Source organism: Procambarus clarkii, chromosome 78 (genome assembly GCF_040958095.1).
Source record: "Procambarus clarkii isolate CNS0578487 chromosome 78, FALCON_Pclarkii_2.0, whole genome shotgun sequence".
NCBI classification, from domain to species: Eukaryota; Metazoa; Arthropoda; class Malacostraca; order Decapoda; family Cambaridae; genus Procambarus; species Procambarus clarkii.
In genome coordinates, this window is record NC_091227.1 from 11,330,487 (window position 1) to 11,356,177 (window position 25,691).

General features: G+C 47.2%; 1 protein-coding gene across 3 annotated transcripts in view; it reads left to right on the forward strand.

Annotated features, from left to right (window-relative positions):
* Positions 1-25,691, forward strand: part of LOC123746140 (centrosomal protein of 76 kDa) — a 245,210-nt gene that overhangs the window by 121,366 nt on the left and 98,153 nt on the right. For all 3 annotated transcript variants that reach the window (XR_006771466.2, XM_069314067.1, XM_069314066.1), the window contains 3 exons: positions 10,977-11,223; positions 16,335-16,503; positions 18,945-19,101. Coding sequence is in view for 2 of the 3 variants with exons in the window: in XM_069314067.1 (XP_069170168.1) it covers positions 10,977-11,223; positions 16,335-16,503; positions 18,945-19,101 (573 nt within the window). In the remaining variant the exon portion in view is untranslated. The remainder of the gene's footprint in view (positions 1-10,976; positions 11,224-16,334; positions 16,504-18,944; positions 19,102-25,691) is intronic.

Below are 25,691 nucleotides of genomic sequence, written 5' to 3' on the forward strand. Positions count from 1 at the left end.
CGGCTCCGCCTCTTTCAGCAGATCGGGCCGGTACGTCACGTAGCTGGTTCGATCTTCTCCTCGAGTCTTCGCGTATGGTTTTTTTGACTCGAGTCTATCATCATCTCTATGGTGATCAGGTGGCCTCCTTGTTGGTGTCCCACCTGAGGGCTTCTTCTCGGCGGCAGTATGAAGTTTCCTGGCGGTCCTTCCGTTTCTTTTTGCGTCTTCGTCGTGTTAGCTCCTTGTCTGTTCGGGTGGTCTTGTCCTCCCTCTCGTGGTTGTTTCAGGACCGTCATCTTATGCCTAACACTGTCGCTTCGTATCGTGCGGCGCTGGCGGAGCCGCTTCAGCTTGCTTTCGGTATCGATGTTACGTCTGCGCCGTTTCGCAAGCTGTCTCGTGCATTGTTTCACCTCCGGCCTGCTCATGCGTCGCCTGAGCCGTCCTGGTCTTTGGACAGAGTGCTCGCTTTCCTTTCATCTCCTCGTTTCGTTGTGGCCCCTTCGGTCCAGGATTGTTTTTCCAAGGCACTTTTCTTGTTGGCTTTGGCCTCTGGGGGTCGGGTAGGGGAGCTTCATGCTCTCCTCCGGCGCAGGGGTTTCTGCTCTTTTGGTCGTGGTGATAGTTTTGTTCGTTTGCAGCCGTCTCCTTCTTTTCTGGCGAAGAATGAGACTGCTGCGTTCCGGAGGGGTCCATGGGTGGTTGATGCTTGGTTGGTCAGGCCGGGGGTGCATCATGTTTTGTGTCCGGTTGCGGCGCTTCGCCGTTATTTGCGCGCCACAGCTTCTGTGTCCGGGGACGCGCTGTGGGTTGATCCGGTTTCCCTTCTTCCCTGTTCGCGGGTTCGGGTCTCTCAGGTCGTCCGCAGGGTTATTCGGTCTAGCCAGCCTGCGGTCTATCCCCGTGCCCATGACGTTCGTAAGTTCGCGGCTCTTGCTGCCGTCTTTGGGAATATGTCTTGGTCTGATATTCGGGCGCGGGGATTTTGGCGGTCGAACAGGGTCCTGGCTGCTCGTTACCTTGTGAATGTCCCTGGCCCTCGTCGGGCCTGTGTTGCTTTGGGTCGGCGGTTGCAGCCAGTTGTCTCGGCTTCGAGTTGAGGGGTGAGCGACGACCGCCTCCCGGGTAAGTCCCTCTTTTTCTGTCTGTGGGTAGTTAGCTCCGGGGAGCCGACGGGGCTCCCCCCAGAAAACCAGCGTTGAATGTAATGAAACGCCATTTTCTGGGTGAGTCCCGGAGGCTCCCCGGCATCCCTCCCTCCCTCCGGTCGGCGGTTTTTCGCGTTTTTGACATCCAGCCTCAAGAACTGAGGTGTGGGTAGCCGGCGCGGGGGGTCTGGGGCTCCCCCTTCCCCCTCCCGGGGAGGGGGGAGCTGCGCAGACAGCGGCGCGGCAGTGTGTGACGTCACACTAATTTGCTTGTTTTCGGTTGGGGAGTTCTATCCACTAGTTCGGTATTAGGTAGCAATTTTAACCAGAATAGGGGTTTGTTTTGGGGCGCTTACCTTTCTGGGTGCCTGTTCCGGTCGATGGCAGACATAGAATGCTTCCAACTACACGGGGGCTTCTATAGGCCATTGCTCCCCTTGCCTCTCTGAGGGGGCCCGGTTCTGGCCGTGGTCCCCGGTAGGCCTAAGAACTCCATACACATGACTGATGCCAAAGTCTGACATTAGCATATCAGCCTGGGATAGCTCCGGGGAGCCTCCGGGACTCACCCAGAAAATGGCGTTTCATTACATTCAACGCTGGTTTTTTATTTGGTGTTGATACTCCTTATGCTTGGGCGGCATTTTATAGGTATGCTCTTATAGACAATTTCATTGCGAACACAGTGATACCAAATTTAAATACGTGCGCCTTCAATTATTGTCAGGACAGTCAAAAGAGTGTACACTTTTTCGGTCTTACCGCGTAGGCGCGTGAAGTGCCGAAAGCATCTGGGGTATTGATTTTTTTTGAGCGCCAAGAGCGCGAAAGTGTTAAAAGGTTAAACAGCACAGCCTGGGCACAATAAGTGGTATGTCTCAGGAGTTCTGTGAGACCCTGAGGACAGGTTGCCATTTATTATTGGATTAGGGACTAATAACAAGCAGCATTGTTAAATAATAGTGCAGGAGTTGGAATGTGTTTAAGTCAACCCATTTTGTTTCTGGCATTGTCCCATAGACTGAAATAATATTTGGTTGGATATTTATGAACCAGTCAGGATTTTAATTACAATACTATGTAATTACCTAAGTGTAGTTGCAGGATGAGAGCTACGCTTGTGGTGTCCCGTCTTCCCAGCACTCTTTGTCATATAATGCTATGAAACAACTGACGGTTTTGGCCTCCACCACCTTCTCACCTAACTTGTTCAAACCGTCTACCACTCTGTTTGCAAAAGTGAATTTTCTTATATTTCTCTGGCAGCTTTGTTTCGTTAGTTTAAATCTATGACCTCTTGTTCTTGAAGTTCAGGATCTCAGGAATTCTTCCTTACCAATTTTATCAATTCCTGTTACTATTTTGTATGTAGTGATCATATCGCCTCTTTTTCTTAGGAGCCACTTAGTGGCATGTCTTTGCAGCTTTTCCAGTTTGTTGATGTGCTTCTTAAGATGTGGGCACCATACAACTGCTGCATATTCCTGCTTTGGTCTAGCAAAAGTCGTGAACAATTTCTTTAGTATTTCTCCAGCAATGTACTTAAGGGGGCGTCTGGTTGGCATCTGGGTCCAAAAATGCAAAAATGAAAACTCATTCGATTTCAATCAAACTTTTTTGACAAGTTCTATATGAAAAGTGTTTCATCTGGTCCAAGTTTCAGCATTGTAGCATAAATAGGAAGGGAGAAAAAAAATATTGAAGTAGTTGTGAAAATTATGCAAAAATGGTCAAAATCGATTATCAATCAAAAGTGTCAACTGAAATCATAAGTACAACTCTTTGCTATCACAATAGCATATATTAAACAAATATTATTATTAGTTTAATTGGAAAAAAACTTTAAGGAAAAAAAAAAAAAAAGGATTTTTTTTTCTTTTTTTTTTTTAAATATTTTTTTTTTTTCATTTTTTTTGGGGCGATTTGCATCAAACGTACACACCTGACTGTACGTAAGCCTATCTGTAAGGATGCCAATTTTGGAGAAAATTGGTTGATGTCAACCCCAGCCACAGATTTTAGAACCTTAGACTTTATTCATTTCTGTTTTTTTTTCAATTGACACAAACGTTTACAAAACTCATTCTTTTCTTATTCAATTTACATGAAACTTACACAGTATATGTGGAGGGCATGTCTCTACATTGGGGGGCTTTCATTTTTCTCTAAGTTCATTTATTGATTTTATAATAGCAATAAACATGCCATATTTGCAAAAAAATTTTGGGGAACTTTGAACATTTGTATTAGGAAAACTAAAGATATTTTGGAAATTCTAAATCCCCAAATCCTTTATTATATGCTAATGTGTCAGAAAAGTGTCACAGAATAATTTTATCTGAAACGTGTGTTCTGAAGTGTGGTCTTGAAAATGTGTAAAAAACGTTCAAGAAAAAAAAAAAAAAAAAAAACTCCCTTTCTATTTACGCTGCAGTACTGAAACTTGGGACAATTTAAGCACTTTTCATATACAACTAGAAAAATAATATTGGTTGACATTGAACAACTTTCATTATAATAACCAGACGCCCCCTTAAATGCAATTCTGAAGTTAAAAAGTGTAGCATAGGCTCCTTGCACAATGTTCTTAATGTGGTCCTTAGGTGACAGTTTTCTATCTAGAACCACCCCTAGATCCCTTTCTTTGTCAGAATTCTTTAAAGATGTCTCACATAATTTATAGGTTGTGTGGGGTCTATGTTCTCCAATTCCACATTCCATAACATGACATTTATTCACATTAAATTCCTTTGGCTAAGTGATGCTCCATATACTTATTTTGCCAAGGTTTTCTTGAAGGGCATGACAATTATCTACGTTTCTTATTTTCCCTATTATCTTAGCATCATCAGCAAACATGTTCATATAATTCTGTATTCCATCTGGTAGATTGTTTATGTAGACAATGAACATTACCGGTGCAAGAACTGAACCCTGTGGTACTTCACTTGTGACATTACTCCAAACCGATACATTGCCTCTGATTACGGCCCTCATTTTTCTACCAGTTAGGAAATTTTTCATCCATGTTAGAAGCATATCTGTCACCCCTCCAATATGTTCCAGTTTCCAGAACAACCTCTTATGTGGAACTCTGTCAAAAGCCTTTTCTGTGGGGAGCCCCTACAGCTCCCTGGAGCTTATCGGGCTAATGTTTGTTATATTTAGACCAGGACAGTAGCTAAGGAGTTCAGACCTACCAGGGACCAGCACCAAAACCTGACCCCTTCAGAGAGGTTTCAGGGAGCAATGACCCTGGAAAACCACCCTTGTGGTTGGGGTTTTCCTTATCTTCCATCGACCGGGGTTAGGCACCCAGAAAGGTAGGCATAACAAAACAAACCTCACATGATAAAAACTAAAACATAAAACCGAACAGAGAGGTAGAAACTCCCTACAATCCCAAGGAAACAAACAAACAAGCAAACATCACACTTTTTGCCGCGCTGATCGTCCGCGTAGACCTCCTCGCCCCGAGAGGGGGAGGGGAAAGCCCTGGACCTCACCGCGCCGGCTGCCTAGCATCAGTTCGTAAGCTAATGTCAACCGGGATAGACTCTTTCCTAGGCGGTGTTTGCGTTTCATGGCGTTCACTGCCGTGTGTTGTGTTGTGCGGCGGCCAGGTGTTCCTCATCAGTACTGGGGCTGCATGCACTTAGGGGCTTCCTTCCCTATGCGCCCTGTGAGTACTGCCCCTGCGTAACAGGGTTATCTTCCCTGGGGCGTTCGGGAACCATTCCCGTAGAGGTTCTTGCTGCTCGGCATTTGCCTCGCCCTTGGGGCCAGCTGGGACTTGGGGCCCTTGTTTGGCCGTGGGAAGGGACTGGTATTGTGCTGGTTAGGGCGTCAAGGTGTTGTGCGACCTGCCACCTAAGCGGCGACCGGTTCCTGTTGCCTCTGGAGACGGTGTACTTTTGCAGGGTTTTTCTTTTGTTTTTATTTTCATTTGCCTGGTGGGGGTCTGCCTAGTGTGGCTATAGTTCCACTGGTAGTGTTTGGTGGCCCTCTGCTAGGCCCCCGTGATTGTACATGTTACAGGGGTTTTCAGTGTTGTCCTCTACCCCATGTTATTTTTGGGTGTTTAACCAGTTAGCAACACCTTGCCCGGGCTTCCCGCAGCAGTCAGCCTACAGACCCTGGAAACCCCTGTCGGGGCTCGGTGGACCATTGAATGTGTCTTCTGGGTTCCAACATGTCTTGTACAGGTTCGTTGGTTGCTGTGCCCTTATCTCAGGGTGACAGTCGCCACTTTTACCTCCGTCATGTTGCCTGTTGGCTCACTGACACCTTGACCCGGAGTCTTGCGAGATATATTCTCTGCTTGTTCTCCAGTACTCTCCTGATGTTGTTACTGTTCAGAGTACAGGCGTCATCCGTGTTGCAAGCTAGGTTAAGTTGCTGCAATGTGCTAGGTTGGTTTCCCACTCAGATGCCCCAGGGCCGCCCCGTTTTGGTTAGGCGCTGTTCCCGGCTCTGGACCATCTGCGGGTTTCAGGGTTGGGGTGGAGTTTAGTTGGGGCCGAGACTCGGGCAGCTTCAGGGGCTGCCCCGTTCGAGTTGCGGACGAAGGTTTTCAAGCCTGTTCCTCCTGCCAAGGCTTCTGGATCTTACCAGCAGCCCTTTCTTGCTGCTTTTCCCATGGGCTTTTCCTTTTCTTTAAGGGCAGAGGGCATGGAGGACGGCTCTGTCCCGGGGCCTCTGTTGCAGGTTTCCGGAGCTGTGGGGGATGCCTGTTAGCAGTTCTGGGACTGTTTGTCCCTGCCTGGGTTTTTTGCTTCTGGGTGGAGTTTTTCGTCTATCTAGTCAGCTTGCTTCCCACATTTGCTGGCATCTGGCGTGTTTTTGTATCTATTGCGTCGGTCACGGCCCCCTGTTTCTGGTGGCCATTTTCTTCTGTTGGTTTCCCGGCTTGGCCACCAGGGCAGCGCTGCAGTTTGTTTACATGCGCGTGGGTGTGCCAGCTAACATCTTGGGTGAGCTTTTCACCTCTTTCAGGGGTTATATCCTCTAGTTGCCGTTTCTTTGCTTTTTCTTGTGTTTTCTGCCCATTTTCTGTTCCTCTGAGAATGCTTGGGTGTTGGGTTTTATACCGGGTTTTCCGTTTTGTCTGTTTTGGGTCTGGTCCCTAGGGTTTGGGCTCAGTGTCCCTGTCTGTTTATGCTTGCTCCCACGCCTTGTCCCTCGGTTTTCGGTCTGTTTTGGCCATTTCCTTGGGGGTTTCTGTTTGGGGGCTGTGCTTTACCTTTCTGTGGTGTATCTCCGCCAGCAAATGTGATGGTTTGGGCTCCCCCGGGTTTGATTCCGGGTTCCTCTGGGTTCTTTGGTTTCGTTCCGGAGGTTTCTTCCTCTTGGGCCCCCTTTGTAGGTTCAGGGGGCTTTGTTTCCTCATGTGTGACCTGGTTCTACCTTCTGGGGTTCTGGGGTCTTCCTGGCTTGCAGGCTGATCTTTTTGGGTCTTGGTACGTGTTATGGTCGTGCCGGGGCTTTGGGGTTTGTTGTCGAGGTGGGCCTTTTGATGCGTTTTTGTGCCTTCTTCGCCTGGCCGGCGTGGTGCTCTCTGCCCACTGGTCGGCGGCTTGTAATTTTCTTTTCACGTGTATGTGTGTGTACACATGTGCATGTACATGTGTACACTGTGTGGGTGTGTGTGCACATGTGTATGTGCATACGCACGTGTGTCATACACCTTGTGTGTGTGTATTTATATATACATGTATACTTTTTCTTTCGGAAGGGGGTCTGTTCCCTTCGGTCTTGAAGGGGCGCTGGGGGAGCAGCTTGCTCTGTTTACTCTCGCTTGGTCCCGCAGTTAGTGGACGTTTTTGGTTGTCTTCCGGCCTCTGATGGCGGCGGACGGCTTCTTCCCCTTTGGGGGGTTCGGGGCTGGCGGGGTGGGCATCTTCCCCTGCGCTTCGTCATGTCATCTTGGTGGGTGTGTTGGACGTGGTTGACGTCTAGGGCTCATTTCGGGCGCAAGGATTTGAGGGTCGCACAGGTTCCTGGCCGCCTGTTCTTTATACGCGTGTCTGCTCCTGTGCGTTCTTGTTGCCATGGGTCGCAGGTTGCAGCCTGTTGTCTCGACTTCGCGTTGAGAAGTTTGTGGCGACCGTCTCCTGGGTCAGCCCTTTCTTTTCCTTCTCTTTGGGTATGAAGCTCCAGGGAGCCATAGGGGCTCCCCACAGAAAACCAGCGTTGAATGTAATGAAACGCCATTTTCTGGGTAAGCCCCGTAGGCTCCCTAGCAACCCTCCCTCCCACCGGTTGGAGGTTTTTTCGCGTTGGTTGAAGCTTAGCTTCCGAACTGATGCTAGGCAGCTGGCATGGTGAGGTCCGGGGCTTCCCCCCTCCCCCTCTTGGGACTGGGAGGGCTGCGCGGATGATCGGCACGGCAGTAAAGTGGGATGTTTGCTTGTTTGCTAGATTCCTTGGGATTGTAGGGAGTTTCTACCTCTCTGTTCGGTTTTATGTTTTTGTTTTTACCATGTGGGGTTTTTTTGTTATGCCTACCTTTCTGGGTGCCTGACCCCGGTCGATGGCAGATAAGGAAAACCCCAACCACAAGGGGGTTTCCAGGGCCAATACTCCCTGAAACCTCTCTGAAGGGGCCAGGTTCTGGTGCTGGTCCATGGTAGGTCTGAACTCTTTAGCTAATGTCCCGGTCTAGTATAACATACATTAGCCCGATAAGCTCCAGGGAGCCTCCAGGGCTCACCCAGAAAATGGCCTTTCATTACATTCAATGCTGTATTTTTTTAGGTCCAAATAGATGCAGTCAACCCAACCAACTTTTTCCTGTAAAATCTCTGTGGCTCCGTCATAGAAACTGAGTAAATTTGTTACACAGATATTCAAGATCGAAAACCATACTGTCTGTCTGATATCATATCGTTTTTCTCCAGGTATTTTACTCATTTAGTTTGAATTATTTTTTCCAATATTTTCACTATTACACTTATCAATAATATAGGTCTATAATTGAGAGGGTCTTCCCTGCTGCCACTTTTGTAGATTGGAACTATGTTAGCCCTTTTCCACACATCAGCTGCAACTCCTGTAAACAGGGATGCCTGAAAAATCAGTTGAAGTGGAATGCTAAGCTCAGGTGCACATTCAGAACCCATGGTGAAACTCCATCTGGACCAACTGCTTTGTTCTTACTTAGCTCCTTAAGCATTTTTTCCACTTGATCTCAATACACCTCTGTGTGCTCTATGTTGTTCTCTGGAATTCTTTTTGTGTCTGGTTCCCTGAAAATTTAATTTTGTACGAACACACTTTGGAACTTTTCGTTTAGTGTTTCACACATTTTATTTTCATTTTCCATGAATCTATTTCCCATTATCAACCTCTCAATATTATCCTTTTCCTGCAATTTGTTGTTTATGAATTTATAGAATAGACCTGGTTCTGTTTTACATTTGTCCGCAATCACATTTTCAAAATTTCTTTCTGCCTCTCTCCTCACTGCCATATAGTTGTTTCTCGCATCTTTGTATTGCTTGTATGTTTGGGGGTTTGGTCTCTTCCTATATTGATTCCATTTTTGTGTCTCTTGGTGTCTGGCCCTCTCGTAATTTCTGTCGAACCAGTCCTGTTTCCTAGTTCTGCATCTCTGCTTTGGTATAAATTTTGTTGTGCCTATATCATATATTTCACAAAACTTGACATACATCTCATTTACTTCATGTCCTACCAGCAAGTCTTCCCAGTCAAATTCCTTAAAGAAATGTCTGAGTTCCCCATAATGACCTCTCTCTTGAAATCAGGATTTTCAACTGCTTCAACCTCATTTTCTTTCAGATTATAATACATTGCATAATTTATTCCCAAAAAGACATGGTCACTTTTACCCAAGGGAGGGAGGTACTGAATGTCAAATATCTCTTCCTCTTTTCTGGTAAATATCAAATCCAGCAGGGAGGGAATATCCCCTTCCCTCATCCTTGTAGCTTGTTTAACATGTTGAAACATGAGTGTTTCCAGGATGAGGTTTACGAATCTACAAGTCCAAAAATCCTCTGTTCTAGCTTCATATGCCTCCCAGTCTATGGATTTCAAGTTGAAGTCGCCGACTACCAACAGTCGTGATCTATCTATATCAGCTCTCGCTATAATCTCTCTCTCATTATTGTTATAAGACCCTCTCGTTTATTATCTAGCTCCTCCTTTGACCATGTGTTGCATAGCGGTGGACTATATATATTTATGATCGTTAGTTTATCATCCTGATTGTAGATCTCTAGTGCTATTATGTCAACTTCTCGTGGATTGGCAATTATTATTTCATTTACCTTTAGGTGTTTTTTCACCAGCACAGTAATGCCACTGCCTTTCCTAATTTTTCTGTCCCGTTCTCCAGACTGAGTAGCCCCTTGGGAATATGACCTCATATAAAATATTATCTTCAAGTTTTGTCTCCGTGAGTGCAACAATGTCTGGTGTCTGCAGCTGTATTACATTTCTTAACTCCAGTATTTTTGATCTCACTCCATCTATGTTGGTGTATGCACTCTTCAGGAACTTGTTCCCCCTCTCCTTATTCTTCACTACCCCTTTCTCTAGTGATTTTGTTGGTTTGCCTTTTTGCGCACCATTTTACTGGTCTGCCTACCTTTATCACTTTGGAGAAAAAAGAATTTAATTCTTCTTCATTTCTGCTCTCATTTAGACGTTTTGCCTCGACGAGGTTCAGTTTTAGCTTCTTTCTGTCTTCCTTTGAAAGATCTCATCTTAATGACCATACTTTCCCTTCCTCATCACTTTGTAATTTTCTAGCATTCCTTAGTACTTCTTCCATCTGTTTAGCACCATTTAGGGTGATCCTCAAAGGTCGATCTTTCCCTTATACGTACTTTCCAATCCTCCTGTAGTCGCAGGCATTCTCTATGGTAGTAAGACCTTCCACGAGGCCAACATCTTTATCTACTACTTTCTCTTCTTCTACAGCTCTTTCTGACCTAGATGTTATCTCCTTTTCTTTGTAACCAAAAATTTTCAGGGACTTACTTCGATCAACTGTATTTTGCACCAACTTCGGGTTAGATGCCAGTTCCTTTCTCACTTCCAGCCTAATGTTTGTTTTATCTTGGTTGCTGCAGTGTTTGGCTTCCTTTATTGCTTCCTTTATTTTTTCCTTCTCCTTGGCCACTTGTGCATAGGTGAGTTGCATATCTTTCTTGCACTGTTCTATTCCCTGTGTAACTTTCTCCATCTGTACTGGGAAAAGCTGTTTTTCCTGTTGAATTTCCTTACCTAACCTATCATAGTCATTTAAGTTTAAATTTGCTTTTAACTTCTTCCAAAGCTATTTTTAAGAGTTTATTTTCTTCTTCCATGGCTTTGCAATTTGTTTCCAATTGATTCTTGTCCTTGCACAAGTCTTTCACTAAACCCTCAAGACCTAAAACTTTGCTACTCAAATGGTCATTACTTTCTTTCAATTTGCTGATTATTTCTATATGATAGTTCACTATAATATCTAATTTTGCCAATTTGTTGTGTAGACTGCTTATATTAATGCTCTCTTCATTAAAACCCCCAAAATCAAGCTTTGTTTTGTTTACCTTCTTGCCGGCGGCCATCTTGAATGTTGTTGTCTGCTTTGTGAACACTGGGGCAACTTTTTCTCAAACAATTTTTCACTTCACTTTGCACATTCGTGTTATCTCACCTATTTTTCCAAAGCACTACACATTTATGTTCCTTGGGACACCACTCACTATCATCAACCTGTATTACAATATGTAGGAATTGTGAAATATCCTGGAGCTCCTCTGATGCAGGTGTTGACTCTAGAGGCATCACCTTTTGAATGTGTACATCTGAATATGTCTTTGTCCCTCCCAGGAAGTGAGCATGAAGTGCCTGTTGGACTACTGGACATAGAAGTAACATTAGTTCCACCTGTGGGGTCTCCTCTACAAGCTCCTGTTGTTTCCAAATACCTTGAAGAAATAAAAAATCAAAGAGGAGAAAGAAGGAGACTGTTTCGAACATATGCACAAAAGTGGTGGCAAGAGTATTTAAACGCTTCTACTAGTCATTCATCAAGATTGGTTCAAATGTTTGCTATGGATGAATGTGGGAAATACAGGTAAGTTTTAGGACAGCTAATATGCAGTGAAAAATTGACAAACTCACCTTAATGTATTGCAACACTGAAATATATTAATATAATATTGAGTACCATTTTTCATAGGGGAGCTCCTTCGGCTCCCAGGAGCTTACTAGCCTGATATGCTAATGTCAGACTTTGGCATTAGTTATGTGTATGGAGTTCTGTGGGTCTACCAGAGACCACAAGCCAGAACCTGGCCCCCTCAGAGAGGCATGGGGAGCAATGGGCTATAGAATCCCCCGTGTGGTTCGAAGCATTCTGTGTCTGCCATCAACCGGGTGAGGCACCCAGAAAGGTAAGCATCCCAAAACAAACCCATATTCTGGTGAAATTATTGCTACCAAAAGCCGAACAAGTGGATAGAACTTGCCTAAAAGAAACGAGCAAGCGATCATGACGTTACACGTCACCGCGCTGCTGTCTGTGCAGCTCCCCCCCTCCGCAGGAAGGGGGAAAGGGGGAGCCCCATACCCCTCATGCCGGCTATCCACCCATCAGTTCTAAGGCTGATGCTAAAGGCTGAGGTAAGATAAGGTAAGGTAACTCCTGTAAGTATTGTCCTTGGGGCCACCTTCCACGAGTTCCTTGGGTTTTGCCCCTGCTAGCCGGTTTACTACTTTGTTTTCAGCCGCCTTTTGTGTGCTCGGGTGTTCTGTCTCCCTTGTTTGCCTTGGAGTAGGGACAGTTTGCACTGGTAGGGTCTTGAGGTACTGCACAGCTTGTTTTCAGCAATCATAGCGGCCGGCTCTGTTCCGCCTGGGGTATATTGTCTTCTTGCGGGGTTTTCCCCCTGCTAAGTCCCCGTGAGTGTACACATCCTGGGGGGTTCAGTTCTTAGAATGTTGTTTGGTAGACTTGGGCGCCGGTTAGCAGTACCCTGCCTGGAATTACCTGGGCGTGAGTCCCTGTTGGTAAACACTCAGGACCCTGGGATACCCCTAGGGGGCACGTGGGTCCGATGGATGTGGCCCCGGAGTCCCCCCTCACTTTGTGCGAGTTCGAGGGTTGCTCTGTTCCCTTGTCTCAGGGGTGACTCTCATTGTTTTGCCTCCATCTGCGGCCTGTGGGGTCGGTGGCACCTTCGACTGACGTTTGGACCCCTCCTGGGTTTTTCTACCCTTTGGGTGGTGCTTACAGTTATGAGGAGTTGGGTTTTTTCTTCCCCTCCCCCCCCCCCCTCTCCGTGCATGTTTTTGGGAGTCGGCCCCTCCCCAGGATCGGTTCCTCGTTCTTTGGATCCATTGGGTCTGTCCTGTCGGTGGATACGTTTCTCCACCCTTCATCTTGGGACGGGCCTCGCACAGTCATGTTTCCCTCTTCTCGGGGATCTGCATGACTTTTGGTCTTGGGTGCGACTTTGCCTTCCATGCATTCGTGCTTCACGTTTGCTTCTTTATGTTCTAGGAGGATCGTGAAGGTTTTGTTTCTAATCGTATTCTTGGAACGTCTGTCGTCTTCCGGTCCTTTCTGAGGCTTGCTGGTCCTTCTCCAAGTTTTTTGTTTTTCGGTCCTGTTTCATTCATTTGTGTTTGTCTCTTCTCTCTGTGCACTGTCCTCCACTGCACAGTGTTGCCAGATTGGGTTCCTTGTAGGCCGGTTGGGCTCTTTGTAGCCCAAATGGAACGCTGTGCTGGGTTTCTTTTCGCTCCTTCCTGCTGTTTTCGACTACGGTTGGCGGCTGCCCTATGTACTCTCATATGGGTTTCGGTAGTTAACAACACTATTTTGTCTATTTTCTAGTCACATTCATGGTTTCTTTCTTCAGCTCACAATTTCTGGTGACCCACGTCTGGCATCCCTGCTGCACATGCGCTGCGGTTGTTTGTTTTGATACGGGCGGTGTGCACGTGTGCTGGTATTTTGCGTCCCTTTTCTCTCCGGGGCTTCACCTCTCGCTCTTCTCCAGTCTCCAGGCCGTGCCCAGTAGCTCCTGGGAGTGTTCTGGATTGCTGCTATGGGGCAGATGCGGGGTTTTCCCTGCGTATGAGTGTGGAGCTCCTCCTTCGCCTCTACCCTATTCTCCTGCATGTACGACTCTGCCTTCTTCCACTGGCAGTGCTCCCGGGATCTTCTCGGCCATGTTGTGTCGTGACACGTTTGTGCCTACTTTCTGCAGGTGAGTTTTTGCGGTCTGGCTTCTCTTCGGCCAGGCGCTGGTTAGTGATTTTTGGATACGAATATACGAACATCGGAACATAGGTGACTGCAGCAGGCCTGTTGGGCCATATGAGGCATCTCCTATTTATACCCATCCATTCCCACTCTTATGCATGTCCAGCCCATGCTTGAGTCCAGATAGAGGCCCTACCTCCACCAGGTTATGAGGTACAGTGGTGGGGGGTATATGTTATGGGGTAAGTGTTCCTGTCTGGATGTTTTGAGGTGACATTTTGCACCAGTTTTCATGTTGTGGATGTGTAATTACCTGAGTGTAGTTACTGGATGAGAGCTACGCTCGTGGTGTCCCACCCCGAGCGTATGAGATCCCCAAATCCCCAACAATTCCCAGCACACAGATCCCCTGTGTGTTGGGGATTGGTTGTGGATTTTTGTTTGGCCCTTCTGTGCTTCTTCCTGGGGCCTTACTTGTTCATCTGGGTTAATGGTTGCAAGGGGAGTCATGGCCCCGTTTTTCATGGCCTTATATGGGTCACTTTTCTTGCAGGACTTGCAGTGCCTGGCTTAGACCTTCCATATACATTGGATTCTCTGTACGGTACTTACCTAGGTGTACTTCCCTAGTTGTGTTGTGGGAGTTGGGCTCTGACTTTTTGGTCCCGCTTCTCACCTGTCATTCGCTCATGTGCAGATTCCTGGGCCTGCTGGGCTCTATCATATCTGCGCTTGAAGTTGTGTGTGGTGTCCTTCTCTACCACATTGTTTCCTCATGCGTTCCGCTTGTCTACTACTGACACTGCCATACATCTTTCCCATGTCCCTTTGGCTCGTTTGGGCTCTCATTCCACCGGTGTCCACTGGTGCGTGTGCCCCTGGGGTCCCATAGTCTGTCTTTTTCTACCATATCTCTTCCTTTGGGAATCCTTGATGTGGTGATCATATCCTCGTAGCTCGAACTCCTTGATTCGGGTACTGGTCTGTTGGCGTACCTATGCACCTTGTTATCTTTTCGCCTTGTGTTGAGACGTGTCACACACCTGTGTTGTTGGCGTGGCTTGTTAGCGGCGGTTCTCCCTTCTCCTCCTTTGCCAGCTTGAGTTTCCGGCTTTGCTGGCTCCGTGATCGCACCCGAGATCTTCCCGCGGCTCCGCCGCTTCCAAGGCTCGATTGGCCCGTGGCGGGGCCGGTTCGGTTCTGCCTCGAGTCTCTCGCCTTCTGTTGGTGGTCGGGTGGCTTCGTTGATGGTGTTCCACCTGCATTATTCTTCTTGGCAGCAGTGTGGGGTTTTTGGCGGTCCTTCATTTCCCTCTGACCCTTCTTCGGTAGCTGCTTTTGTTGGCGTGGCCTTGTCTTTTTCTTGTGGAGGTTTGGGGCCGTCATCTTGCCCCATTCGTCACCTCGTGTCGCGTGGCTCAGGCAGAGCCACTTCGGCTTGCTTTTGGTTTTGATGTTAATTCTGCGCTGTTTTGCAAGCTGTCTCGTGCATTGTTTCACCTCCAGCCTGCTCTTTCGCCGCCTGAGCCGTCCAGGTCATTGGACAGAGTGCTCTTTTCCTTCTCCTCGTTTTTTTTTGGTGGCCCCTTCGGTTCAGGATTGTTCTCCAAGGCTCCTTTTCTGTTGGCATTGGCCTCTGGGGGTCGGGTTGGGGAGCTTCATGCTCTCCTCCGGCGCTGGGGTTTCTGCTCTTTTGGTCTTCGTTGCCATTGGGCAGCCCAGGTTCATTTGAGGCATCACGCTATTTTGATTTTTGTGTGTGGTGATGGTTTTGTTCGTCTTCAGCCATCTCCTCCTTTTCTGGTGAAGATTGGGACTGCTGCTTTCTGCAGGGGTCCCTGGGTTGTTGAGGCTTGGTTGGTTGGGCCGGGGGTGCATCATGTTTTGTGTCCGGTGGTGGCTCTTCGCCGTTATTTGCAGCCTCTGTGTCCGGGGACGCACTTTGGGTTGATCTGGTTTCCCTTTCTTCCCTGTTCGCGGGTGCAGGTCTCCAAGGTCGTCTGCAGAGTTCTTAAGGCTAGCCAGCCTGCAGTCTGTCCCCGTGTCCGTGTCTTTCATACGTTCACTGCGCTTGCTGCTGTCTTTGGCACCATGTCCTGGGCTGCCATTCGGGCACGGGGCTTTTGGCAGTCGAACGAGGTCCTTTCTGCTCGTTACCTCATGCATGTCTCTAGGCCTAGTCAGGCCTGTGTCTTTTGGGTTGGCGGTTGCAGCCGGTTGTCTCGACTTCGAGTTGTGGAGTGAGCAACGACTGCCTATGTAAGTCCCTACGTTCTTCCTCTGTGGGTAGTTAGCTCCGGGGAGCCGAAGGGGCTCTCTCCAGAAAACCAGCGTTGAATGTAATGAAACGCCATTTTCTGGGTGAGACTTGGAGGGTCCAGCATCCCCCCCCCCACCGGTATCCAACCTTAACTCCTGGTCGGCGTTTTTTCCTGTGTTTTGATATCCAGCCTCAGAACTGACGGGTGGATAGCCGGCATGAGGGGTCTGGGGCTTCCCCTTCCCCCTCCCATGGAGTGGGGAGCTGCACAAACAGTGACGCAGCAGCATGTGACGTCATGATCGTTTGCTTGTTTCTTTTAGGGGGAGTTCTATCCACTTGTTCGGCTTTTGGTAGCAATAATTTCACCAGAATAGGGGTTTGTTTTGGGATGTTTAACTTTCTGGGTGCCTGATCCGGTCGATGGCAGACATAGAATGCTTCCAACCACACGGAGGTTTCTATAGGCCATTGCTTCCCGTGCTTCTCTGAGGGGGCCAGGTTCTGGCTCATGGTCCCCAGTAGGCCCACAGAGCTCCATACACATGACTGATGCCAAAGTCTGACATTAGCATATCACCCTAGTAAGCTCTGGGGAGCCTCCGGGGTCTCACCCAGAAAATGGCGTTTCATTACATTCAACGCTGGTTTGTTATACAAAGGTATGATAAAGTATCTCTGCTCTGCAAAACTTCAGCTCAATTTAATTTTGCAGGTTTGTATGTGAATTTGTAAGAAAATTTGAGGTGGGTCGAATGCTAAAGTCTCCTGAAGAAGCAGCTCGATGGGTCAGTGTCATGCCTGTGATTCCCATTCATCATTTACCTGCCTGCTCGAACAGACTGTGGTTTACTCTGCCTATAGCTGTCATTGCTCGCTCACTAGTAAGCATATTTGACATCTTGGTCAGCTTTGTATAAAATCAGCATTAAATATAATGAAATTCTCTTTTCTGGTTGAACCCCCATTGTTCCCTGAATCTAGCATGTTAAGATAGGTTCCCACTACTGAGTCACATCATTCATAGGAGTCCTGTTGGCCTACCGAGGACCAGAGCCAGAATATGGTCCCTACTCAGAAGCAGAGAGAGAGTTGGGGATTTTTACAATCACACTCGAAATAGCATTCAGTAAATTGATGAAGCAATACAGGTAACTGCATGTTCTATAAAAATGAAGCACCAAAACAGCCAGCAGACTCCACAAATGATTCGCTTAATTCCAAGTGGTTCACATGAAGCTCGGCTTAATCTCCCAAGTGTGCAAAACCACCAACATCTGATATTCCTGGGCTCCTACTCCTGGGCCAGCATTGAGTCTGTCTTGAGTTGATAGCCCATGAACTAACATATTTGGGGGGAGAGGGAATCAGAGAGGGAATGGCCAAAACTATCAAGGATCTCTTGAATTAAAGGTAGGAGGATAGGAATCGGCAACTGTCTGTTCATTTACTTTATGGTAATTAACACAAAATCTGTATGTCTTATCTGGCTTACGTACAAGAACAACAGGGCTTAACCAAGGACTATGACTATAAAGAATTAGTAATGGTAAGGTTTCTCACAACCATACTAACATAGGATAAAATCCCAAACTTTTGTGTTTGTGAGATTTATGTAGTCCCTTTTAGTTCTAATAGTATTACTTTTATAGATTATTTCACATATCTTAAAATCAACATTATGATCCTTTTCCCAATTATGGTTTGATACAGCACTGTTATCAGCCATAATTCTACATGCCTTTTTATGTTTTTCAATTCTGACCTCAAGTTTTTGCCCTGTTTCGCACCACATAGACTTCATTACAATCTCTTCAAGGTAATATATAAACTCCCAGATTACTATCCTCTCCTTCTCTATTCTTATTAATCTTTTTCCTAACTTGTATTTGGGTAATTGAAAACAATTTTATGTTTTGTATTTGCTGCGTTACGGGTCTGTTTACTTAAAAGAGGGTTGTAAGGCAATTTCAAAACTATTTTCTTATCAGGATTCCACGGGCGTCTCTCAGTTTTAGTGTAAAGGAGGCCTTTATCCTTACTGTACTGTGTGCTTTTTCAATGAACCATGAGGGATAACTTAAATCCAGAAAACTCTTAAATATTTATTTAAGTTCAGCTTCTAGGTAAGATAAGTCACAAATTCTGTAAGCTCTTAGATAAAGACAGGTGAGCACTATGGAAGAAGGTAATAAAGAACTCCCCTTTTTGGATTGCATGGTAGGTAGACGCGACGATCAATTTACATTGTGGACTTAAAGGAAAAAGTCACATACAAACTCATATATTCATTTTTTCTCATCATTCCAATTCAGTTTAGCAAAGTGTACTCACCAGTCTTTATCTAAGAGCTTATAGGATTTTTTACTTGTCTTACCTGGATCTTAGTATCTTAAGTGAATATTGAACAAGTGCTGTATACTCCAGAGTGAATATTGAACACCAGGGCAGATTTTACAATGAAATTTACATTGTACACCGATAAATTTGTACTCGGGCAATCGAACATCAAGACTCCACTGTATAGATGTCAGTTCTTTCAGGAAGTGTCCCAAGTGCCTGGGTACCCTGCTTGGTTACATTCCAGGCCCTGGTAACCCTGCTGCTCTTTGGAGTTGCAGAGTGCACCGGACCTAATATTGTCAATTGCTAAATAAACCCTATGGTGTTGGGTATCTTGGAAAAGAAGTGGCTCTTGCTATGATGAGATGACTCAGGAAGATCAGAAGGGTCTCATATCAAAGACAAGACTGGGTCTTTGCAGGCCCTGACGTGGGAGGTCCGGAATGCCACCTGTTGGTTGCTTTGTAAATCATTTGCTGCGTCTGTTTACTGTTTAGGTGATTCATTCATTTTTTAGAACCATGCTGTTGCCTGTATTGCTTTGCATACTTTCTGGATGCTTTGTTTCTATGGGTGATCATAACAATCCTCAGTTTTCTGTGACTTAATGAGAAGGACCAGTTAATGGCTCGGGTCTCTGTTAGGTCAACAGGATTTCTATGACATATAATTCAGTAGTGTATTCACCTAGTTGTGCTTTGGCTCTTTGGTCCTGCCTCTCAACTGTCAATCAACTGGTGTACAGATTCTTGAGCCTAATGGGCTCTCAGTAGTGTGAAGCTATCTCAGCTATCTTGTTCAGGGAGCCAATGGGGGTTCTTCAGATCAGAAAAGCTGGACATTATATAATGTTTTAATGTTTATGCTATGTTTCTGTATTTATTACTCCAATATGTGCTTCTAAAGGATTTCAAAATGTTATACATTTAAGCATTTCTTTATAATTTTGTAACTGATTATCTTCAAACATTCACTTTTGCAGAGTACAGAAAGTAAGTGTACTTTGCTGTGTAGCATATTGCTAGGATATGGCCTAGACGCATGGGTGTGTGTTGGAACTCGCCGTTCAGGTACCCCGCATGCATGGGTCATGATGCGAGGACCATACTCTGCTGTCACGTTCTGGGAAGCAGCAACTGGTATAGTACACAATGAAATACACAATATTGTAGCGGAATATATCTATGAACACATCTTTGGAGCATGGCAGTGAAATAGAACCTACATCCTTGGTCACCTATTACTTTTAAGCACATTGTGATCCAATTGGCAATGCATTCATCTAGGATGATCTTGGACATGGTTAGGATTCCACCACTGTACTCCAAAGAATTTCTTAACTGATATAGTACAGTAGTTGCTAAATTTCTATTGACTGTATTATGCATTGATAAAATGTAACTATGCTTCTGTATAAAAAACCCAGCAGTGAATGTAATGAAACACTAATTTCTGTGGGGAGCCCCTTCGGCTCCCTGGAGCTTATCGGGCTAATGTATGTTATATTAGACCGGGACATTAGCTAAGGAGTTCAGACCTACCAGAGACCAGCGCCAGAACCTGGCCCCTTCAGAGAGGTTTCAGGGAGTAATGGCGCTAGAAAATCCCCTTGTGGTTGGGGTTTTCCTTATCTGCCATCGACCGGGGTTAGCACCCAGAAAGGAAGGCATAACAAAACAAACCCCACATGGTAAAAAACTAAAACAAACACGGAACAGAGAGGTAGAAACTCCCTGCAATCCCAAGAAAACAAGCAGACATCACACTTTACTGCCGCATCGATCGTCCGCACAGCCCTCCTCGCCCCAAGAGGGGGAGGAGGGAGCCCCGGACTTACTGCGCCGGCTGCCTAGCATCAGTTCGTAAGCTGCACTAATGCAGATGTACCTAATATGTTAATAAAAAAAAAAAATCAGTTCGTAAGCTAATGTCAACCGGGATAAACGCTTCTCTGGCCCCAGTTTCCTAGGCGGTGTTTGCCTTGTGTGGCGTTCACTGCTGTGTGTTGTGTTGTGTGGTGGCCAGGAGTACCTCATCAGTGCACGGGGCTGCATGCACTTAGGGGCTTCCTTCCCTAAGCGCCCTGTGAGTACTGCCCCTGCTTGACAGGGTTATCTTCCCTAGTGCATTCGGGAACCATTCCCGTAGAGGTTCTTGCTGCTCGGCATTTGCCTCGCCCTTGGGGCTAGCTGGGGCTTGGGGCCCTTGTTTGGCCCTGGGAAGGGACTGGTATTGTGCTCATTAGGGCGTCAAGGTGTTGTGCGACCTGCCACCTAAGCGGCGACTGGTTCCTGTTGCCTCTGGAGACGGTATACTTTTGCGGGGTTTTCTTTTGTTTTTATTTTCATTTGCCTGGTGGGGGTTTGCCTAGTGTGGCTATAGTTCCACTGGTAGTGTTTCGTGGCTCTCTGCTAGGCCCCGTGATTGTACACGTTGCAGGGGTTTTCAGTGTTGTCCTCTACCTTCTTGTTATTTTTGGGTTTTAATCGGTTAGCAACACCTTGCCCGGGCTTCCCATAGCAGTCAGTCTACGGACGCTGGAAACCCCTGTCGGGACTCGGTGGACCACTGAATGTGTCTTCCGGGTTCCAACCCATCTTGTACGGGATCGTTGGTTGCTGTGCCTTTGTCTCCGGGTGACAGTCGCCACTTTTACCTCCGTCATGTTGCCTGTTGGGTCACTGCCACCTTGACCCGGAGTCTTGCGAGATATTTCTCTGCTTGTTCTCCAGTACTCTCCTGATGTTATTACTGTTCAGAGTACAGGCAGCATCCGTGTTGCAAGCTAAGTTAGGTTGCTGCAACACGCTAGGTTGGTTTCCCACTCGGAAGCCCTGGGGCTGCCCTGTTTTGGTTAGGTGTGGTTCGCCCCTTTCCCTCCCTGTTCCTGACTCCAGATTGTCTGTGGGTTTTGGGGTCGGGGCGGGGTTTAGTTGGGGCCAAGACTTGGGCGGTTTTCAGGGGCTGCCCCGTTTGGGTTAAGGATGGAGGTTTTCGAGCCTGTTCCTCCTGCCAAGGCTTCTGGGTCGTACCAGCGGCCCTTTCTTGCTGCCTTTCCCATGGACTCTTCCTTTTTTTTAAGGGCGGAGGGCTTGGAGGATGGCTCTGCCCCGGGGCCTCTGCTTCCGGGGCTGTGGGGGATGCCTGCTAGCAGTTCTGGGGCGGTTTGCCCCTGCCTGGGTTTTCTGCTTCTTGGTGGAGTTTTTCGCCTATCCAGTCTGCTTGCTTCTCACTTTTGCTGGCGTTTTCTGTGAGGAGCCCCTACGGCTCCCTGGAGCTTATCGGGCTAATGTATGTTATGTTAGACCGGGACATTAGCTAAGGAGTTCAGACCTACCAGGGACCAGCGCCAGAACCTGGCCCCTTCAGAGAGGTTTCAGGGAGCAATGGCCCTGGAAAACCCCATATGGTTGTGGGTTTTCCTTATCTGCCATCGACCGGGGTTAGGCACCCAGAAAGGTAGACGTAACAAAACAAACCCCACATGGTAAGAAACTACAACAAAAACGAAACAGAGAGGTAGAAAACTCCCTACAATCCCAAGGAAACAAGCAAAGAAGCAAACATCACACTTTACTGCCGCGCCGATCGTCCGCGCAGCCCTCCCCACCCCGGGAGGGGGAGGGGGGAGCCCCGGACCTACCGCGCCGGCTGCCAAGCTCCAGTTCGTTCGCTAATGTCAACCGGGATTGACGCTTCTCTGGCCTCAGTTTCCTAGGCGGTGTTTGCCTTGTGTGGCGTTCACTGCCGTGTGTTGTGGTGTGCGGTGGCCAGGAGTACTTCATCAGTGCCGGGGCTGCATGTGCTTAGTGGCTGACTTCCCTAAGCGCCCTGTGAGTACTGCCCTTGCGTAACAGGGTTATCTTCCCTGGGGCGTTCGGGAACCATTCCCGTAGAGGTTCTTGCTGCTCGGCATTTGCCTCGCCCTTGGGGCCAGCTGGGGCTTGGGGCCCTTGTTTGGCCCTGGGTAGGGATTGGTATTGTGCTGGTTAGGGCGTCAAGGTGTTGCGCAGCCTGCCACCTAAGCGGCGGCCGGTTTCTGTTGCCTCTGGAGACGGTGTACTTTTGCGGGGTTTTTCTTTTGTTTTTCATTTTCTTGCCTGGTGGGGGTCTGCCTAAGGTGGTTATAGTTCCACTGGTAGTGTTTGGCGGCCCTCTGCTAGGCCCCCGTGCTTGTACACGTCTCAGGGGTTTTCAGTGCTATAATCTACCCTCTTTTTATGTTTGGGTTTCTTAACCGGTTAGCAACACCTTGCCCGGGCTTCCCGTAGTTGTTACCCTACGGGCCCTGGAAACCCCTGTCTGGGCTCGGGGGACCATTGAATGTGTCTTCCGGGTTCCAACCCGTCTTGAACGGGATCGTTGGTTGCTGTTCCCTTGTCTCCGGGTGACAGTCGCCATTTTTACCTCCGTCATGCTGCCTGTTGGGTCACTGACACCTTGACCCGGAGTCTTGCGAGTGATTCTCTGCTTGTTCTCCAGTACTCTCCTGATGTTATTACTGTTCAGAGTACAGGCGGCATCCGTGTTGCATGCTAGGTTAGGTTGCTGCAACATGCTAGGTTGGTTTCCCACTCGAATGCCCCGTGGCCGCCCCGTTTGGTTAGGTGCTGCTCGCCCCTTTCTCTCCATGTTCCCGGCTCCGGACCGTCTGCGGGTTTCGGGGTCGGGGCGGGGTTCAGTTGCGGCAGAGACTCGGGCGGTTTTCGGGGGATGCCCCGTTCGGGTTGGGGACGGAGGTTTGAGCCTGTGCCTCCTGCCAAGGCTTCTGGGTCTTACCAGCGGCCCTTTCTTGTTGCCTTTCCCATGGGCTCTTGCTTTTCTTTAAGGGCGGAGGGCTTGGAGGACGGCTCTGCCCCGGGGCCTCTGTTGTTGGTTCCCGGGGCTGTGGGGGTTGCCTGCTAGCAGTTCTGGGGCGGTTTTGCCCCTTCAGGGGTTTTTCTGCTGTTGGGCGTCGTTTTTCGCCCTTCCAGTCTGCTAGCTTCCCACATTTGCTGGCGTGTTTTTGTGTATTAAGCGTCAGTCACAGCCCCTGCTGGCGGCCATTTTCGTCTGCCGGTTTCCCGGCGTGGCCACCAGGGCGGCGTTGCGGTTTGTTTACATGCGTCTGGGTGTGCGAGCGAGCGTCTCTGGTGAGTTTTCAAAAAATTTGCAGGGTTTTTGTTCTCCTGTTGTCGTTTCTTTGTTTTTCTGGTGTTTTCTTGCCGTTGCCTGTTCCTCTGGGAACGTTTGGGTGTTGATTTTGGGTCTGAGCCTATGGGTTTAGGCTCAGTGCCCCTGGCTGGTATGCTTGCTCCCACACCTTGCCCCTCGGTTTTCGGTCTGTTGGGACCGTTTTCCCAGGGCGTTCTGCTGGGGTCTGTGCTTTGCCTTTTAGTGGTGTTCTCCGCCGGCAAATGTGGTGGTTTGGGCTCCCCCTGGTTCGATTCTGGGTTCCTTTGGGTTCCTTGGTTTCGTTCTGGAGGTTTCTTCCTCTTGGGCCCCCTTTTGTGGGTTCAGGGGACTTTGTTTCCTCGTGTGACCCGGTTCTGCCTTTTGGGGTTACGGGGTCTTCCTGGCTTGCAGACTGAGCTTTTTGGGTCTTGGCACATGTTGTGGTTGTGCTGGGACTTTGTGGTTTTGCTGTCGAGGTGGGCCTTTTGATGCAGTTTTGTGCCTTCTTTGCCTGGCCGGCGTAGTGCTCTTTGCCACTAGTCGGCGGCTTGTGCTTTTACAATATATGTCCTCACCTAGTTGTGCTTGTGGGGGTTGAGCTCTGGCTCCTTGGTCCTGCCTCTCAACCGTCCGTCAACAGGTAATTACCTAAGTGTAATTACCTAAGTGTAGTTACAGGATGAGAGCTACGCTCGTGGTGTCCCGTCTTCCCAGCACTCTTTGTCATATAACGCTTTGAAACTACTGACGGTCTTGGCCTCCACCACCTTCTCACTTAACTTGTTCCAACCGTCTACCACTCTATTTGCGAAGGTGAATTTTCTTATATTTCTTCGGCATCTGTGTTTAGCTAGTTTAAATCTATGGCCTCTTGTTCTTGAAGTTCCAGGTCTCAGGAAGTCTTCCCTGTCGATTTTATCAATTCCTGTTACTATTTTGTACGTAGTGATCATATCACCTCTTTTTCTTCTGTCTTCTAGTTTTGGCATATTTAATGCTTCTAACCTCTCCTCGTAGCTCTTGCCCTTCAGTTCTGGGAGCCACTTAGTAGCATGTCTTTGCACCTTTTCCAGTTTGTTGATGTGCTTCTTAAGATATGGGCACCACACAACAGCTGCATATTCTAGCTTTGGCCTAACAAAAGTCATGAACAACTTCTTTAGTATATCGCCATCCATGTATTTAAATGCAATTCTGAAGTTAGAAAGCATTGCATAGGCTCCTTGCACAATATTCTTAATGTGGTCCTCAGGTGATAGTTTTCTATCTAGAACCACTCCTAGATCTCTTTCTTTATCAGAATTCTTTAAAGATTTCTCACATAATATATAGGTTGTGTGGGGTCTATGTTCTCCTATTCCACATTCCATAACATGACATTTATTAACATTAAATTCCATTTGCCAAGTGGTGCTCCATATACTTATTTTGTCCAGGTCTTCTTGAAGGGCATGACAATCATCTAAATTTCTTATCCTTCCTATTATCTTAGCATCATCAGCAAACATGTTCATATAATTCTGTATACCAACTGGTAGATCATTTATGTACACAATAAACATCACTGGTGCAAGAACTGAACCCTGTGGTACTCCACTTGTGACATTTCTCCATTCCGATACATTGCCTCTGATTACTGCCCTCATTTTTCTATCAGTCAGAAAATTTTTCATCCATGATAGAAGCTTACCTGTCACCCCTCCAATATTTTCCAGTTTCCAGAACAACCTCTTATGTGGAACTCTGTCGAAAGCCTTTTTTAGGTCCAGATAGATGCAGTCAACCCAGCCATCTCTTTCCTGTAATATCTCTGTGGCCCGATCATAGAAACTGAGTAAATTCGATACACAGGATCTTCCTGATCGAAAACCATACTGTCTGTCTGATATTATATCATTTCTCTCCAGGTGTTCTACCCATTTAGTTTTGATTAGCTTTTCCAATACTTTCACTATTACACTTGTCAATGATACAGGTCTATAATTGAGGGGGTCTTCCCTGCTGCCACTTTTGTAGATTGGAACTATGTTAGCCTGTTTCCACACGTCTGCTACGATTCCTGTACACAGGGATGCCTGAAAGATCAGGTGAAGTGGAATGCTGAGCTCAGATGCACATTCTCTCAGAACCCATGGTGAAACGCCATCTGGGCCAGCTGCTTTGTTCCTCCCGAGCTCCTTTAGCATATTTTCCACTTCATCTCTAGACACCTCTATCCGCTCTATGTTGTTCTCTGGAATTCTTATTGTGTCTGGTTCTCTGAAGATTTCATTTTGTACAAACACACTTTGGAACTTTTCATTTAATGTTTCACACATTTCCTTTTCATTTTCCGTGAATCTGTTTCCCATTTCCAACCTCTGGATATTATCCTTTACCTGCAATTTGTTGTTTATGAATTTGTAGAATAGGCCCGGTTCTGTTTTACATTTATCTGCTATCCCTTTTTCAAAATTTCTTTCTGCCTCTCTCCTTACTGCTGTATAATTGTTTCTCGCATCTTTGTATCGCTGGTATGTTTGGGGGTTTGGCCTCTTCCTATACTGATTCCATTTTTGTGTCTTTTGGTCTCTTG